General features: G+C 45.2%; 1 protein-coding gene across 1 annotated transcript in view; it reads right to left on the bottom strand.

Moving 5' to 3' along the window:
- The window catches only part of FGF9 (fibroblast growth factor 9), a 31,834-nt gene extending 15,157 nt beyond the window's left edge, over positions 1-16,677 (bottom strand). Inside the window, exons 1-2 of the mRNA XM_046028118.1 lie at positions 15,568-16,677; positions 6,730-6,833 (exon numbers count right to left, since the gene is read on the bottom strand). Coding sequence (XP_045884074.1) covers positions 6,730-6,833; positions 15,568-15,844 — 381 coding nt within the window. The 5' untranslated portion in view covers positions 15,845-16,677. The remainder of the gene's footprint in view (positions 1-6,729; positions 6,834-15,567) is intronic.
- Positions 16,678-17,247: the final 570 nt, after the last annotated feature.

Here is a 17,247-nt window from a genome sequence, read left to right as displayed (position 1 = left end):
TGCAGACCCTGGAAGACAAGGGACTTTAATTTGGAGAACCGCAAGTTTTCTATATGAATGTTTTCACTTGGTCATTCCACCTCATGAGAAAGTAAAGGGACTGTTTTAAGGCTATTCTGGACACTCCAGATGACCACCTGTAACCAGATACTGGCGTCCAAGAATGCAATTGTGCTAAGTAGTGCTAACCTGTGCTACTTTCACCATCAGGGTTAATAGGAAAAGAAAAAGACCTTCCTAGCCCATCATCTGGTCTCCCAAGAATTAGAATAGGAAGGCTGGACGGCAGGGGGGGGGCGATGGTGGGGGGGATGGTGGGCGGGATGGTGGGCGGGGGGAGATGGTGGTGGTGGTGTTAGGGGGATAACTATCCTCCCGAGGTGCTCCAAGGAACAGGTGGGCTCAGCTCAAAAAAGCTTCAGGGCCACACTGACAGTGAAGCAGTGTCTTAGCCTCAGACTGATAACATCTTCGGTCATACTAAATCAATTGCGCCAATCTGGATTCTATTGGTCTTAGAGTTTAGTGCAAATTTTAACATTAATATGTTTTGAATTGAAGTTGCTAAAGAAGTATAAGAAGTTCGTGTCAGTTCCTATTCAAACGACATAGTCACAATCATTTAAATCAGTATGGGTTTCTGAGGATCTGCGATACTTTGTTTTTTCCTCTTAAAGAGACTGATACATTCCTTTACTCCGTGACAGGTATCTCCCCCCGCTACCCCACACCATGGAGACAACTTGCAAGGGAAATTCTTTGACTCACATACCTCTAACCCAATAGAGACAACTGCTGAGACCACTGTATTTTTTTTAAGTTGATGTGCATAGGAAACATGGTCAAAAATCCATCACACCTTGTTATTAGATGGATTCATATAAACCAGGGCCCAGTTGTGTCTCTGGAAACATAATAACCAAATCTATGAGGAAACACATGTTTTATAAGCATCTCCACCAGAATGATGGTCGGGTTCCAAAGCACTAGTCTGAGGGCTGCAAGAACCAGGCATGAGTCACACCCTACCATCTATAAGGCCTGGGTCTTTAAATAAGGAAGAAGAGGGCTCTGTCCGTAGGCTACCACATCCTAGGTAGCGCTATTGACACACGGTGCCCAGATACAGCAAGGCTCTGCATCCAAGCGGGTCGTGACAGGCCAGAGAGCCGGCTCGGCAAACACTGACCGTATGCCAACTGCACAGAACGTGTACTGCTGGGCCTTTAAAAAACAGAAAGATTATAAAGACAGAGAACCTGATGCGTAGAAATTTAACCTAGTGGAAAACACCAACAGGAATTAAAATTCTAGACAGAAAAAAAAGTAAGTGCTGTAAAACGGATACAAACCCGAAATCTGCACGTCATCTTTTTGTATCACTTTTATAGATTCTATGCTCTGCTTTCCTGTATCATTATGATTTTAATGACTGTGCTACCTTCTTTTAATGAAAAGGTAAAATAGCTTTCACTAAATGGGAAGCTTCTTGAAGGAGACTAATTGTTTTCATGGCACTCTTTTTTAAAGAGATATTTATTACAGTCAATTACTCTTGATGCTTTAACGTATGTTGATAACAGGAGCACCTGGGTGGCTCAGTTGGTTAAGTGTCTGCCTTCAGCTCAGGTCACGATCCCAGGGTCCTGCATCGGGCTCCCTGCTCAGTGGGGAGCCTGCTTCTCCCTCTGCCTGCTGCTCCCCCTGCTTGTGTGCTCACTCTCTGTCTGACAAATAAAATCTTTTTTTAAAAAACAAACACAATATCTTGGTAACATTCGGATAAGTTAGATGAAGACACTAGGAGTAACTATCCGAGCCTACTTCTAGTCTCCTTGATAAGAACAAAAGTGACAAAGGTAAACTAATACTCTAATAAATTTGAGTTCTCTGGCCAAGTATGTGTGTGTGTGCGTGCGGTCCAATACCCTCTCTACGACTCGGGCAGGATACTCTAATCTTTCCATTTGAAAGCTCATGAGCCTGAGCTTGTCTGCCCTACCTTTTCTGAGACTCCTATTCATCCCTCAAGATCCAGCTTAAATATTACCACCCAATTTCCTCGAGCAGTTATTTAAACACAATTTTGGACTCCAAGATATTTGTGTGTTTCTCTAATGTAGTACACTTCACATTGCACTGAATTATTTATAAATAAAATTTTGAAACCTTTATTGCACTGTGAAGCACTCAGCACAGTGCTAGGCACACAGTGGGTACAAATGTTTGTGAATGAATGAGCAAATGAAGGAGTTGATGCATAGGTGAATTAACACATGAATTACATGAATGTGAGAACTGAACCCCACCCAGAGCCAGAATTTTTCAGGTTGTCCTTCAACCGTATCATGATACGCGTTAGCAATAACGTTTTTCCTATCGCCACATTCTGACAGGGTACCAGAATTCCATGTGTTTTTCTGAAGAAGGATGACCCCATTCACCTCTGGCCTTTTAGATACATTCCTAACATAAACTTGTAAACAAAAAATTACGTACATGAAAAGAGAAAATTTATCCCAGAATACATTTTAAATTAATATTTGCTATATTTTGCTTTACCTTTTGAGGGGAAATCTGCTATTTCCCCAGATCTCCTATTTACCTTCTTTCATAATAAGATAAGTTTTTCTCAAGGTTTCCCCAACGTTTAGAAACTTCTCCACTTTAGTTTACTGAGCTTTATGCAACTTCACATAGGTAAAAATTCTTTAAGGTACAATTTTTAGTGTACAGTTGACCCCTGAACAGCACAGGGGTTAGGGGCACTGACCCCTTGCACAGTCAAAAATCTGTATAGAACTTTTGACTGCCCCCAAACTGAGCTACTGATAGCCTACTGTTGCCTAGAAGCCTTCCCAACAACATAAATGATTAACGCATATTTTGTATGCTATATGGGTTACACACTATAGTCTTAACAATAAAGCTAGCTAGAGAAAAAACAATGTTAAGAAAATTGCAAGGAGGAGAAAATATACTTACAGTACTGTACTGTATTTATTGGGGGAAAAAAAAAAAAACAAAACCCTGCCTGGAAGTGGGCCCACACAATTCAAACACATGTTGTTCCAGGGTCAATTGCATTTAATAACAGAATCATCGCCTGTTTCTTTTCTTTCCTCCTCCCAGTTTCATCGCATTGAAAATATAATGTTTTGGTCACTCCTCATGTCCACAGCCACACCAAATACGATAATCACAAACCGGATGGAAAATGTGATTCTTAGCCATAGAGGAGCACAGATCTCACCTTCATTCCCCTTTCCTGCCTTAGGTACATGCAAAAGGAAAACCATCTGGCTGCCCAAAAAGCTTTCTTCCCAGCTCTGTACACAAGAAGCAAAAAGATGTTCCTCCGTAAACATTTTATGTACATAGAGAACATCATACATGAAGCAGACAAGACTCAGGAGGAAAGCCTAAAAAATCCAAAGCATGAATTCCTGAGATCCAGAGTAGGAAAAGACACTCCAGACCTCAAAGTCAAGCTACTCATCTCAGAGATGAGGAGAATGAGGGCCCAGGACCTCACTAGCAGCAGAGACAGAGCGAGAGTTTAAGTCTCCTGACCTGTAGTCATGCATTTGCCCCTACACTACCTCTTCCCAGCCCCAGCCCCAGCCCCAGCCCCAGCCCCCTTGGGCGGGACACCCCAAGAATGGCATAATCACAGTCCAACTCAGCACGGGAATGGAAGAGGTGGATTCTCCCTTCCAGCGGAGTTCTCAGTACCCCTGAAGACGCAAGCAGACCCAGTGAGGTCCACATCCATGTGTTTCATGAAGCACCAGAAAAAGTCACAATGTTTAGCTCATTTGAATCCAACAAGTGTTTATTGAGCACCTACCACATGCAGAGGCAGGCAAAGTGGCTGGTGAAAAGTACTGAATGCTAGGCTAAAGTACTCAGGCCTTCGCCCTCAAAGGCGAGCAGTTGAAGGGATCTGCACTGAGAAGTGACACTCATATGTGAGTTTGGAAAGGTGATTCTCCCGTGAGTGTGGAGAATGGACCGGAGAAGAGAGAAGCTGGATGCAGAGAAGCCATATGCGGAGATAACTCTTCCACAAAGGAAATCACAATTTGCAAAAGCCCTCCTTACTATACTTTCCTCCGAGCAGTTTCCAAGCCTGAATACGTTCTTTACATGAGAAACTGTGCATTTCTCAAGCACAGGAAGAAATGGAGAGCTTTTCTTAGACTCGTCCCTTTGCCTAGCTGGGGTTCCACGATCAGGTCATCAGAGGGCCGAGTGGGTTTGCGGCCATGTAGCAGTGGAGGAGGGACGCATCCTCCCAGTCACAAGCTCTGTGTGTGCTCAAAAAGCCCTACATGAGGCAGTTGGGCTTCCCAGAAAACATGCCAAGATGAAGTTCTCCCAACTCTCTGCCACCTGGCCATCACTTCAGGCAGTTCCGTCACTGATATTCATTGGGTCTACATTCAGGTTACCTTCTAGAGCCTGCACTCTGTTCTCAGCCTGTGCTGCAGATGGGGGCACACAAAGGCAGGAGGGCAGCCAGAGGAGAGAAGAGATGAGCAAGAAGCCACGGGAAGAGTCCAGACAGGGAGAAGAGGCTCGGCTGGACAACAAACATAGATGCCACTGTGCTGAATAAAAGTTCCACCACTCTCCTTGTCAACCAATAAACTGTAGGAGGCTCTCATGTTGGTGGTTTTATCTGAAAGACTGGTCCTCTCTCTCTGAGAGGAGGGTACTCTGCAGGGACATACAAGGGGTTCCACGGGGTGGGGAATAAAAATGGCCTCTGTGTTTACTCACTTGTTTAAAATGTTTACCTTAATATGAGTTTTAGAAAGTAAAATAATTTCTATGAACTATATTTTACATGTAGAATCTTTAAGTAACTTAATATACCGTGTTGAGATTCTTACTCAAAAAAATCGTTTTGGTGGTGGCATGTGATCATGATGAGAAACCATGGAACCTTCCATCCACTAAAGGTTGGATTGTATCCTACACGCAAGAAGCAGTTTATCAAGTTCAACTGTGACCAACTTAATCCATAAATTAAATCTTAAATCCATAAATTAAATCTCCATATACCTCAAACGGAAAATAATTGAGGGGGTGACAAAAGGAGAACATCATTTAATGTTTTAAAAGTGTGAAAGCCAGGGCACCGAGGGGGCTCAGTCAATTAAGCATCTGACTCATGATTTCAGCTCAGGTCATGATCTCAGGGTCGTGAGGTCGGGCTCCGTGCTGGGTGTGCAGCCTGCTTAAGATCTCTCCTGCTCCCTCTGCCTCTTCCTCCCCCCTCTTTAATAATTAATAATAATAATAATAATAAAATAATATAGCTTCTATCTTTGCACTTAAAAGTGCTGACAAAGATAATTTAGACAGTAAAACACTTTTATAAATCATGAACTATTTAAAATGCTAAACCAAATCTTACACTCAAACATATTTTAAAATAATCTATTATCTCAATGAAGCACTTTTTCTAAAAAGACTAACAAATCAACCAATCTAGATGCAAATTTTACCAGGGCAGAAAACCAATCTCACACCATTAAAATGCTGTGTGCTATATTCAAATTACATAGGCCATTTTTTGTCATCTGGAGTGTTTGAGTAAAAATTTTATACTATTCCAACCCTGCGTGCGTGTATGTGTGTACACACATATATATATTTACTAACATGTGGCTAGCAAAGGAGTAGATCTAGAAAATATTTCTCCTAATTATATACGGAAATGCCCTTTATTTCTGTCTCCAAGTCTGCATTTGCTTTTAATTTTCAATTTTTTATAGATTCTATCGAAGTTCTCCTATGTAGATAACACAAGTTAAATTCTCATTTGGCTACCAGTATTGGCAAGGAAAAACTAAAGTTTGATTTCACTAGGAGCCTTTTGTTGAAAACTCAAGTTAGTCTAGAATAACTAATAATCTAGCATTCACAGGCATACATTTAGCAAAAATGGATCAAATTCCTACTGTGTCACATGCACTGCGGTTTAGAAACTCAGTTAGCACAAGTAAAGAAACAAAAATGTAAAGCCAGTTCCCTTCTCTCAAAGCCGAAGAAGGAACTCTGTCTCATTCACTGCTGTCCCTGAGCACATGGAAAAGCACCTGGCACCTGCTGGGCTATAATAAACACTTCTTCACTGCCTCCTTCAAGTTGCTTACAACCCAATAGAGATGGGAAGTGAGACACGCAAAAGAAAAAGAAAGAGAGAAAGAAAGACACAATACTTGCAAATAATTATAACAGTTTTATATTCTTGTTCACATACAAGAATATCTGACAATAATTTCCATCTCCCTCTTCTCTCTACATAATGAAAGTCTTAAGCAGCTCAGAGAAAGGGTTTAAACTCACTGCACGGTGGTCTATTTCTAGTTTTAATTACACTGCTTTACAAAGCTTAGAAGATAATTTCAATTCATTTCAAAAATAACTTCCATTCAATACAAGAAGATGGGATTTTTCACACTTGTGAATTTTTTATTTACTTGATAATGAAAATTGTTTGGCATATAAATAAAGCATTTTCTCAGAAACTCTGATCTAGTGAAGATCCAGGGCTGACATCTATAAATAAAAACAAAATGGTTTTTCTCAAAAAGCAAAAACTTACACTCTCTCCAAACAGACTCAGTTTCATTTCTAGATATTTATAATCTAGAGAAAATGCAGTTCAACTCAAATGTGAGGCTAAAGATTGGCAAAGACTCTTCCGGTACTTACTGATCCATACAGCTCCCCCTTCTCATTCATCCCGAGGTAGAGTCCACTGTCCACGCCTCGAATGCTGACCAGGCCCACTGCTATACTGATAAATTCCAGAATGCCTACAAGACAAATGACAGAGGGCAAAAGACAGGTCAGAGCACAGAGCAATTCCTTAGTCTCAGCATCCCTAGGACTTTCTGAGAGGACACTGAGCCCAGTTCCCAACTTGGATAATCTCACACTCATTAAAGAAGTTTCTCCTCTTAAAACCACTTCCTAAAAGAACTGATTTTTCAGCTAAACATTATAATAATGATACAAAAGTACTTACCAACACAACATATGACAAAACATTTTAAAAATGAAAAAGCTAGGATTTACAGATACCCTAAGAAGCAATATGACAGATAAACCAAAATGCAACTTCTAATTAACCTAGTAAGAGTACAACTTAAGAAAAAAACAAGTATTTGTGTATGGGCATATATTGGAAAATATTCTAATGAGAGAATGGTCTTCTGTCCCTTAAAACAAGAGTACCAGGTGTTAACCAAAGACCTGATTGGTTTATATGGAAAAATAAACCAAGATAAAGTTATCATATAACTTTATTAAGCTCCATCTGGAAAATGAAAAGAGCCTACACACATCCCAAATATTTCTGCTTCAACAAAGTATTGATTTTTGCTGTACTTATCTAAGCCTCAAAGAGCTAGTTAAGCAATTAAGATAACATAATATTCGGGGGGGGGGGGGGAATACTGATACCAAAAGTGCTCTTGATTTAAAATGGGCATGGAAGACTATACCTTAAAATCAAACTAACACAATGATCTTCTTTTTCCCCCTCTTCTTTCCCCTTGCTTACCGCACTAAGAAAAATAGCACCCAAGCTGGGTATAAATCCAGAATTTTATGGCCATATAACAGCAGTTTAAATTTCCCTAACCATAGTGTCGTTTTAAGATGATTACCCCACTGTATATTTGGGACGAAGCTAGCATTACCTCTGCTTAGTCATTTGCTCAAGTTTGTTGTAAACTGCTACACTTTATGTAGACCTTGAGTTAACACGTACCAAATACTAACTTCTTGTTTTAAAAATACTTTCAAATATTGAAAAAATCACTTCTATTTAAGAGTTTAGAAAGAAGAAAAAAACTAAGGATAACAGTATGCTGTAGGCAGTCTCATGTGACTAATAAAAAAGCACTTACATGGATTTTTAAATAATTAATTTTGCAACTTTCACAAAATACTCTGTGGCAATCTAAAGAAGACATGCACTACATAAATCTGATGAAGCAAAGGGGTTTCAAGGTGACGTAAAAAAAGAAGAGAGATTTCTTAGAAAGGGGTATTCTTAATGCCTTGGTAAGCACAAAATGTAACAAATATCTTATGTTTACATTTTATAGAATATCACATATATTCACATGTGAAACTATTTTCACAAGATGAGAAATAGCGTATGGAAAAAATATAAAGAGAAATTACAAATTGCATTTTGGATCTGATAATCTGTGACTCTGTATTGGAAGATGCATCTAAAAGCAGCTAGTGTGGGGCACCCGGGTGGCTCAGTTGGTTGAGCGTCTGCCTTTGGTTTGGGTGATGATCCCAGGGTCCTGGGATCCAGCCCCACGTTAGGCTCCCAGCTCAACGAGAAGTCTGCTTCTCCCTCTTCTTCTGCCCCTCCCTTCTGTTCATGCTCTCTTGCGCATGCACACTCTCCCTTTCTAAATAAATAAATAAAATCTTTTTAAAAAGTTAAAAAAATAATAATAAAAGCAGCTAGTTTATTACTAGCCTTCCCTACCTCACAAAGCAAATGGAAAGATCGATAAGGAGATATCTCCATGAGATTCATTTCACATGAGATGTCCTCCCTTATTAATGCAATTATTTCATTTCATTTTACTATATCCAATTCTTTTTTTTTTTTTACTATTTCCAATTCTTATGATTAAAAAATAACTTACATTGTGGCATTTTATTACCATTAGGAGCCATATGCATATGAACCTCTTCTTAGCTACCTGAAAACACACCACAATATAGGTCATAGTGATCCTGAAATCAGTGTAAGGAATTCATCAATGTCCAATTTTCCTTATAAAATGAATGACAGGACATATTTTGCCCCCATTAAGGTCTGACCACTTTAATATCCCATGTCAAGGGGGAAGAGTTTAATCACAAAACTAAAAGACACTTGCATCTCCGGACAGGGTCTTTGATGACCTCTTGGTTTTCCCTAACCAGAAGGCAGCTTGAAGAACTAATCATGAATATTCATCATCATCGCCCATCAGGCCCCAAAACAACAGGGGCCTGTGATCATACAAAACCATCTGACTAGCTTGTCTTCAGAACAGCAAGAAGACTATCAATAAACCACAACAGTGACAATCCTAATAGCTTGAACACTTGAGCATTTAGTCTATGCCAAAGGAGAGGCCTTCTTTCACTCAATCCTCAGAACAGCATTACAATATGCCCATCTCCAGCTCACAAATGGGGACATTGAGGTTTTAAAACGTTAAACAACTTGCCCCCAAGCAATGAGACACCAAAGCCTGGATTCTTACTGATTATGTACTTTTATCACTGTTTTTACCTTTTTTTCACTGTGTCTGTGATTTCTGTACCACGTTTATATGTTCATTCCTTTACTAGTGACTAGAAGATGTTACCCAGATCAGACTCCACAGATCCAGTGAGCAGGACTAGAGATAGCAGAAAAAATAAAGAGCAGGTATGTTCCTGGGACTGTGCTCTCTCATCATGCTGAGTTTGGGAAGGTGGGCATCTGCTATGTATGTGGACTATTTACACAAATTGTTTATGTGCAGTTAACATCTAAGTACTGAAATTATTATTATATATTTCAGAAACGAAAGTATTAAGATACCTATCTTGTTTCTTTTTCTGGCAACAAGATAGCTGTTAATTCATATGCCCTGACTTATTTGAACAACAAACTATTATTGACTGACCATTATAAGCCAAGAAACATGCCATTTGTTAAATACACAAAGTTGAATAAGATATAGTCAAAGCCCTATATCCTCAAAGTGTTTACCATCTAGTGGAAGGAAAGACAAATAGATAAATAAAACAATGTGACCAAGGCAGTGAGAGGAGATGCTTAGCGTAGGGTCACATAGGCTTAGGAAGAGGAGTCAGAGGAGGCATCCTGAAAGTGAAACAAGTTTCTGAGGAGCTCTCCCTATGAAAAGGAACTACCTATGTAGTGACCCCAGGTGGAAAAGATTTCATCACCTCACACCACCATCCATATCTCTGTAGCTCCTTGGAAAACAGAAATCTCAAAAGAACAGCCCAGCCTTTTTGAGGTCACCTCAGTGATCCAAGGGCAAGCAGAACACTTGAATGTGTGAGTCACAGCATTCCCCCCCACACAGGGAGAACACCAATGTTGTAAGGTCAAAAAGACCTGGCAGCCTGGCAAAAAGATCCCCAACGCCCAGATTGGAATCCTTAACATTCCTGGTACCATCTTGCCCACAAGAAACTTCATACCCTCCACCAAGTCAACCAACCTCTCTCTGGGCCTGAGCCAAGCAAGTGCTTGCAACCATACTCACTTGAGTACAGCCCACTCCCCAGGTTATCTGTTTGCGTAAATGTGCAGTGCAGAGGCCTTGTGGAGCCACAGCAACCCAGGAGGAGGCATCTGGGTAGAAACATGTCAATGTTTAATGAGCAACAGGAGAGGAAGGTTAAGAAGGGAAGAGCAAAGAAGAGAAGAAAGAAGACTGGAAGAGAGGGAGGGAGAAAATGATGGAATTGTGCCTAATGTTAAAACTGTGACCCTCACATGTGTGCCATGGTGGGCTATCTCTCCTCTTCGACAGACACAACCAAGACATCCTCAGTTCAAAAGGTCCATAGTCATGGGTAGTGACGAAGTGACAGGGGAAACACAGGGTCAGTGGCTAGTGGCATTTGCCTCTTCTCTTTCATAGCGACCAACAGTTCCTTTGAGGATGTGTTCACTGGGCTCGAGGGGGTCTGATGGGGTCTGAGGTCATCTCTGGTCCACAAGAGGCCAGGACAGTTCCTGGGACCACTTTAGGAAAATGACCACACCAGACTTCATCCTTGCTCCGGACTTGCTAGGTATTAGTGGTCAGCCCAGAGCTCTGTTCAAATGGACCATTAACCCAAAGCTGGCCAGCTCCCAAGAGCCCCTCTGCACTGAGCCTCACCTCCAAGTGAGCCTCCATAATAAGGCCAGCCATGGCAAATGGGAGGATAGGCAGAAGCTGCTCCACTCTGGCCCATGCTAAACAACCCTCTAGCCTAAAAGCCCCCAACACTTAAGAGCTGCATTCTTTAGAGGACAAGAATGTATGCAGACTGTGGAGAGAGGCATGACATGAAGCTTTCGAAAATAGATTAACCCCCCTCCCTACAGAGCTCCCTGCTCACCCAGAGAATCCCACACCAGGGCTGCCAAATCAATCATCTCAAAGCTAGGGATAGAGTAGGTCTAAGTCTGTAGCAACTTGAGCAGATCTCAGAGTTTCCTTAGGAAATGACTGACTGAAGGGGAGTTTACAACTCCAGTTTTTCAAGAATCTGAACCAATCCAGAAAATAACACCTTACATAGGAAGTCTTTCCCTTAGTGAGATATTGAACAGGAAGCCCCAGGTCATGCTTATCTAGGGTCCTGATGAGTTTGGCCTTTCAGAGCCACCACTCCAGGCCAAAAGGCATAGCAGCAAAGAAGCACGCCATCTTTCCACAAAGTCAAGTGGTCAGTCCACTCAGGTTTCCTTGTGCCAAGTAAAATAGCGGATCAGGACCAACGCTCACTTTTTTATTATTCTGCATTACCATTTCCTCGATTGATTTTCTGCTCACTTGTTTCTAACAAATTTCTTTTTAAAGAGAAAATATATATATATATATATATGAAATGAAACCCAGACTATTACCCAGAGATACAATTCCTCGTTCCTTTTCTCCATGCTCAACCTTATCGCCACCCCACCACCCCAAAGGAAAAAACAAAGGGCTCTCTCAAGGTCCCACCTAAGTTGTCACTGCCGCAGCTCCTGCTGGGACAACAGTAATATTCCCCCCGCCCCCCCAGTCCTCTGCACTGCCGCTGCTGTGTCACCGCCAAGCTTGCCAGCAGCTGCAGTCACCTGCGGCTGCATGGGGGTGGCAAAAATCATTTTCCAGCACGTTTCCTTCTGCCGGGTCATAGCACGTAGAAATGCACCTTCTGTTTTAATCAAGGTGCAAACCTACCCCCATTCCCTACCTACGGCTACTCTTTTCTAGAGAATCGGAAGAGAAAAAGGTGAAAACAAAGTCCCCTGGAGGGAGCCAGGATGAAGAGAGCGAGGCTGCAGATAAGGGAGGGAGGAGGGCAGAAGGAGAGGCTGCGGGGAGCTAGCTGGAGCGCCAGGTGTGGCGAGCTGCCGCAGCCCCTCGGCCCCCACCCGGAGCCCGCTGGCTCCCCGGCCCTCCCTTCGCACTCCCCGCCGGGTCCTAGCGCCGAAGAGCCCAGCCCTCCTTCCGGGCGGGGCTGAGAAAACAGGGGTAGGAGGCTCCCAGCACTCGCACCTCGCTGCAGAGGTTGCTAATATTGGGACCTGCCGCAGCGGTAGCAGCGGGAGACCGCGGCACTGCTGTCACCCCGGGGGCCGCTTCTCTCTGCAACCGGATGAAAGACTTAAATAACCCTCCTGCCTCACCCTCCTTCCCCACCCCCACTGCGCACAGCCACCCACACAGCTCCATCCAAACGAGGGTGAGTGGCACAGCGGAGCGCCAGGCCCGCCCTTCCCCCCGCAGCCAGCTCCCCGCCGACCCCCGAGCTCGCCTGTTCGTTGACCTTTCCCCCCAACCCGGGCCAGGGCTGTCTTCCCCTCCCACCCGCACTGCCCCTACCAAACCAGCCAACAGTGCCTAGCGAGTCGAAGGAGTAGACATGTCACTTCCTTGGCGACACCTTTCTCCAGCCTCCAGGATTGGGGGTGGGTAGGGGGTGACGACGTCTAGTTTTTGTTTTATGATCTCTATTCAGCTGCTGTACCAGCAGTCCTTGTCCGCTGACCCCAGAACTCGCCTCTTGGGTTCTCTCCACCCTCGTGGTTTCCATAATACCACCCTCGAATCCTCACTCTCCCCTGTGGCACTTACTGGATTTCTAATGACTGCATTCAGCAAACATCTTACCCTAAAGGTGACTGCATTAAAAAAAAAAAAAAAAAAAAAAAAAGGCCCGTGGGGGGCGGGGGACGTGTAGGAACCCCAACTGGAACACCCCATAATCTCTCCACGCCGGGGCCCGGTCGGGCTGCGCCGGGGTTCGGAGGCGCTCTCTCCAAGGCAGGGCTCGACTAAATTGCACACAATGAAGCTGCCCCGGCCTTGTAGCGGTCTATCCCGCTACACTCCCTCCTCCACACCCCCTGGCCCAGAGGCCCGGGGCCCAAGCCCGGGAGCTGAAACGCAGGCCCACGGGCCGCGAGCTCTGCTCCCGGAACGCCGTTAACAATAGCTCACCGCCCCCTCCGCCCGCCTCCGCGGCCCTTTGTCCCCCCCACCCCTTCCCCTGTGGCTCCGGCCTTGTCGGCGGGGGCCCCCCGACCCACCTCCCGGGCACAGCGGAGCCATCGACTCTCCGAGACCGAGCTGCGTGCTTCAGAAGAGGGAGATGGGTCAGAGATAGCACTGGGGAGGTCAGGGGCACAACCTCCAGCCGGTCCTCCGTCCCCGCCACCAACTCTCCCGCCGCTATGCGCGCCTCCGGCGGTTCCCACACCAAAAACAACCGCGCTGCCCGGGGCGGCGGCAGTCAGTCCCGCCGGACCCACACTCACACACAAAGAGGAAGCGAAGGGACTAAACTTGGGCAAAAAAATTCTCATTCCCTAAACACGGTCAGAAGTGTGTCAGCCCCAGCCCGTCGCCCCCGGGCACAAGGAGTCCCTGCAGCACAGAAGGGCGCACTCCAGCGGGTTAGAAAGGGGGAAGGAAACGGAGCGTGTTTAGGACCGCGCGGAGCTGGCCCGGCGGCCGCCCAGTGCGCCGGGGGGCCCGGGCTGCCGACTCCGCACCTGCCGGCTGGGAGCGCGGGAGGATTGGGGCTCCTGCCTCCAGGCGCACCTAGGCCGCCAGCCCACGCCACGAACCATCAGCGCCTGAGCGGTGCAGACGTCCAGAGGGTGCCCGCTGCGGCCGGGTGCACACTCGGCTGTCCCACCCACGGCCGCCCACTGCCTGTTGTTCGGGTACTGAACGCTAGGCACTGTAGCAGCCCTTAAAGCGGCCAGATAGAACAGCACTTCTAGTAAAGTTTAGTCCTCGCTTTGCAACAACCAGAGCTGAGTTTATTTCGGGGAGGTGGGGGGGGGGTGCCGTTATATTTCAACTCAATAATTGCAAAGCAAATTGACAGCTTTGCCTTTTTATCTTTTTTTTTTTTTTTTTAGCAGAGCGGAGACTGCCAGAAATTTACACTAGTAGGTTCAGCCTGGGGCTTGGGCTCCTGGTAAGCAAAGGAAGAAAATCCTGGGCCTCGTGTATCTGGGACTATCCCCATTCCAGGCCTGAATCTTCCTCACCTTCCGGCATCATATACAGCCCCACGAGCCTAAACAGATAGTTTAGGCTGTGTTCAACATCTGGCATTAAAGCATGAGGAAGAAAAATCACCACAGGACTTTGTTTTTTACGACCTGGTTTAAGTGTTGTCAGGTGGGTTCACTGAGAAGTTAACTCCTTCCAACAGTCTGGTTGTCCAACTGGCGCTTTCCTTTTGGTAAGTAAGGAAAACACCCGAGAGTCCCCCATCGGTATTGTGCGCGCTGACACTGTGCTGCTGGGCTCAGGATGGCCCCGCAGGCACGTGTGTGCAGGCACTAAAGTGAGCAGAGTCAACAGCACTCGGGTCTGCAGCCCTCAATGCTGAGTCACAAGTACCCTCCTTGGGAAATGAAATCCTCGAGATGCCCTTTAAAATTAGCTCACAGCTTTTGCACGCGCGCACACACTCACACCAGAGAGCCACCCAGGAAACCCACATAGGGCTGCACAATATAGAAATATGGAGCATCGGTAATAACTTGATAGCTGCAAGGACAAACGCCCCTGGTGAGCGTTCCGCCCTTTGCTAAGTCATTTTCCCCCAGCTCCTCTGCCTCTGCTGCTCTTGGAGTCTAAAATATTACTTTAGTCCTCTCAACAGAACAATCAGCCACCTTCGCCTACGGGGTTTTCAGACCCTCGGGGTGGGAATAAACAATACGCTTAATTTACAATTCAGGCAGAATAATTATTAGAAGAAAAAGAGTAGGAGCAAAAACTTCATTGGGGCACGAGATGATAACCACTGCTTTCAGCAAAATGCATTTTCAAGTTCTCAGTAGTTAATGATTAAAGCTTTAAACTCGTGGAATCAGTCCATTCAAAAGAAACTTCCTAAACCCGATCTTCCCGAGTATCTGATGCAAAAGAACTAGAGACTTTTGTTATATTTATAAATCATGCCCTCCTTTCAAAAAAGTCGGGGGGGGGGGCTTTCAATGTAGACTTGCATCAGTGCCAGCGGCAGATCCGCAATTACCGAGGCTTTTTCTTTTCTCTTTCTTTTTTTTTTAAATCTTTTCTTTTTCTTTCCTTTTTTTCTTTTTTCATTTCTTTCTTTTTTTTCTTTTCTCTTTTCTTTTCTTTTTTTTTAAGCTGGCATGACAGAGACAGAGGGACAGGTTCCCTTCCCGCATCCCCCGCCCGGCCACCACCTTCTTGGTAGTTATAACCCGAACATGTCATCGCACGGACACTAAAGGGTTAATGGTATACCTACCAAATCGGCTGTGGTCTTTCCTGGTTCCCTGGATAGTACCATTGGGGAAGATTTCTAAGTGAAATCCAGTCCTGCAGTATAGCTGCCTCCGCCTGAGAATCCCCTTTAAATGATCCAAGTCCGTGACTGCGGGTCCCCTGGGAAGCCCCCCTGCTTCGGACTGACCCAGGTGGTCACTTAACAAAACCGGACTGTCCACCGGCAACACCGGCACATTCCCAAACGGTACCGCGTCCTGCACACCGAAATAGTTCCCAACTTCACCTAAGGGAGCCATCAGAGGACTCGGCTTTTGGAGCACAGGAATAAACAATAATGACGGTATCAACCCAGAAGATATTAGGCGAGGTATATCCAACTCCCCTCCCTTACTGCAGTTGCAGAGAGAGAAAAAAAAAAAAAAACAAAAAAAAAAACGTTCTTTTCTTCAATCCATTAAATGCATAAATAAAAGTAATCTGCTGTTTCACTGGCACAGGTTCAAGGTCAAACCACTGATAGTCTAAGAAACCACCACTTTATACTCACACACTGACATATTGATAAACATATCTATGTATCTCTATAGATAGATCCCCAGCTCTTAGCAGGCAGGAAGGTCTTCATCCCATCCGACCGTAATAAGGAAAAAAAATCCGTAGTTTCTCCATTTGGTTTGAGATCAGAATGACCATAGCAACTTAAATGCCTAGGCGTTATTATAGGGATTTTTAAGATGCACGGGCTACGTCAGAATTTACGGATCCCGACTCCAGGAAGGCATGCGCTGTTTTTACTCTAACCGACTCTGCAGACATCAGCACGAATCCTTCAAGGGGAAGAAAAAAAAAAAATCTCACGTTGGCGGCGGCGACAAAATCTCCCCTTCTGGTCCCCCCTCCAAAAATAATAATTATTTTTAAAAAACAAAAAGAAGAAAAAACTTTAGGCGTCCAAAGCTAGTATCCAGAATTCTCCAGAGGCTCGGCAGATGTCCATTGGCTTAGAACGAGTGGCGAGCGGCGAGCGAGGAGAGCCACGACCGGGAGCTCGCGTGCCGCCCTGGCTGCCGCGAACAGGTGTTGCCGCGCCGGCTCGCGGAGCGTTGTAGCCGGGCGGAGCGCTCCTCCTGCGCAGCCCCCGCCGGCGCGCAGAGTGGCGCAGGCAGCGGCATTGGGCTGGGTTTAAGGTAGCGCCGCGGCCGCCCGGGCTCCCCGCGGTCCTAGCGCCCGCCTTCACCAACCGCGCCGCTCTGCCGCAGGCCCGGCGCAGCGTGCCAGAGCACGAGACTTCTGGGGGACAGCCGCGGTACACTTGCTTTACAAAGAAAGATGCATGGAGAGAGGCTGGAGGCAGAAGCCCTGAGTGTCCTGCGGAACTGAATCTGGTAACCTAAAATCTTGCTCGATACATTGATGGAGGTTCAGACTACAATTGGGAAACTAGTTTTCACAAGGACTCTAATTTGAAGTGCATTACAAAATAAAACTTAGTTGAAAGAGTTGGAGGGAAGTGGGCTTGATTCGGTGAGCTTGAATGGATACGCAGTTTCTCTTTCATTCTTCTGCCAGACACACACAGAAGCGCAAACTGTACTGCAGGTAAGCCGGATGGATGTGAACCAGCGTGTGTGCGTCCTGTGTGTGTGTCTGCATCTCTCTCTTTCTCTGCATCTCTCTCTCTCACACACACACACACACA

Source organism: Meles meles, chromosome 14 (assembly GCF_922984935.1).
Source record: "Meles meles chromosome 14, mMelMel3.1 paternal haplotype, whole genome shotgun sequence".
Classification (NCBI taxonomy): Eukaryota; Metazoa; Chordata; class Mammalia; order Carnivora; family Mustelidae; genus Meles; species Meles meles.
Note: the sequence above shows the minus strand (reverse complement) of the source record. Positions and strands in the feature narration are given on the sequence as shown.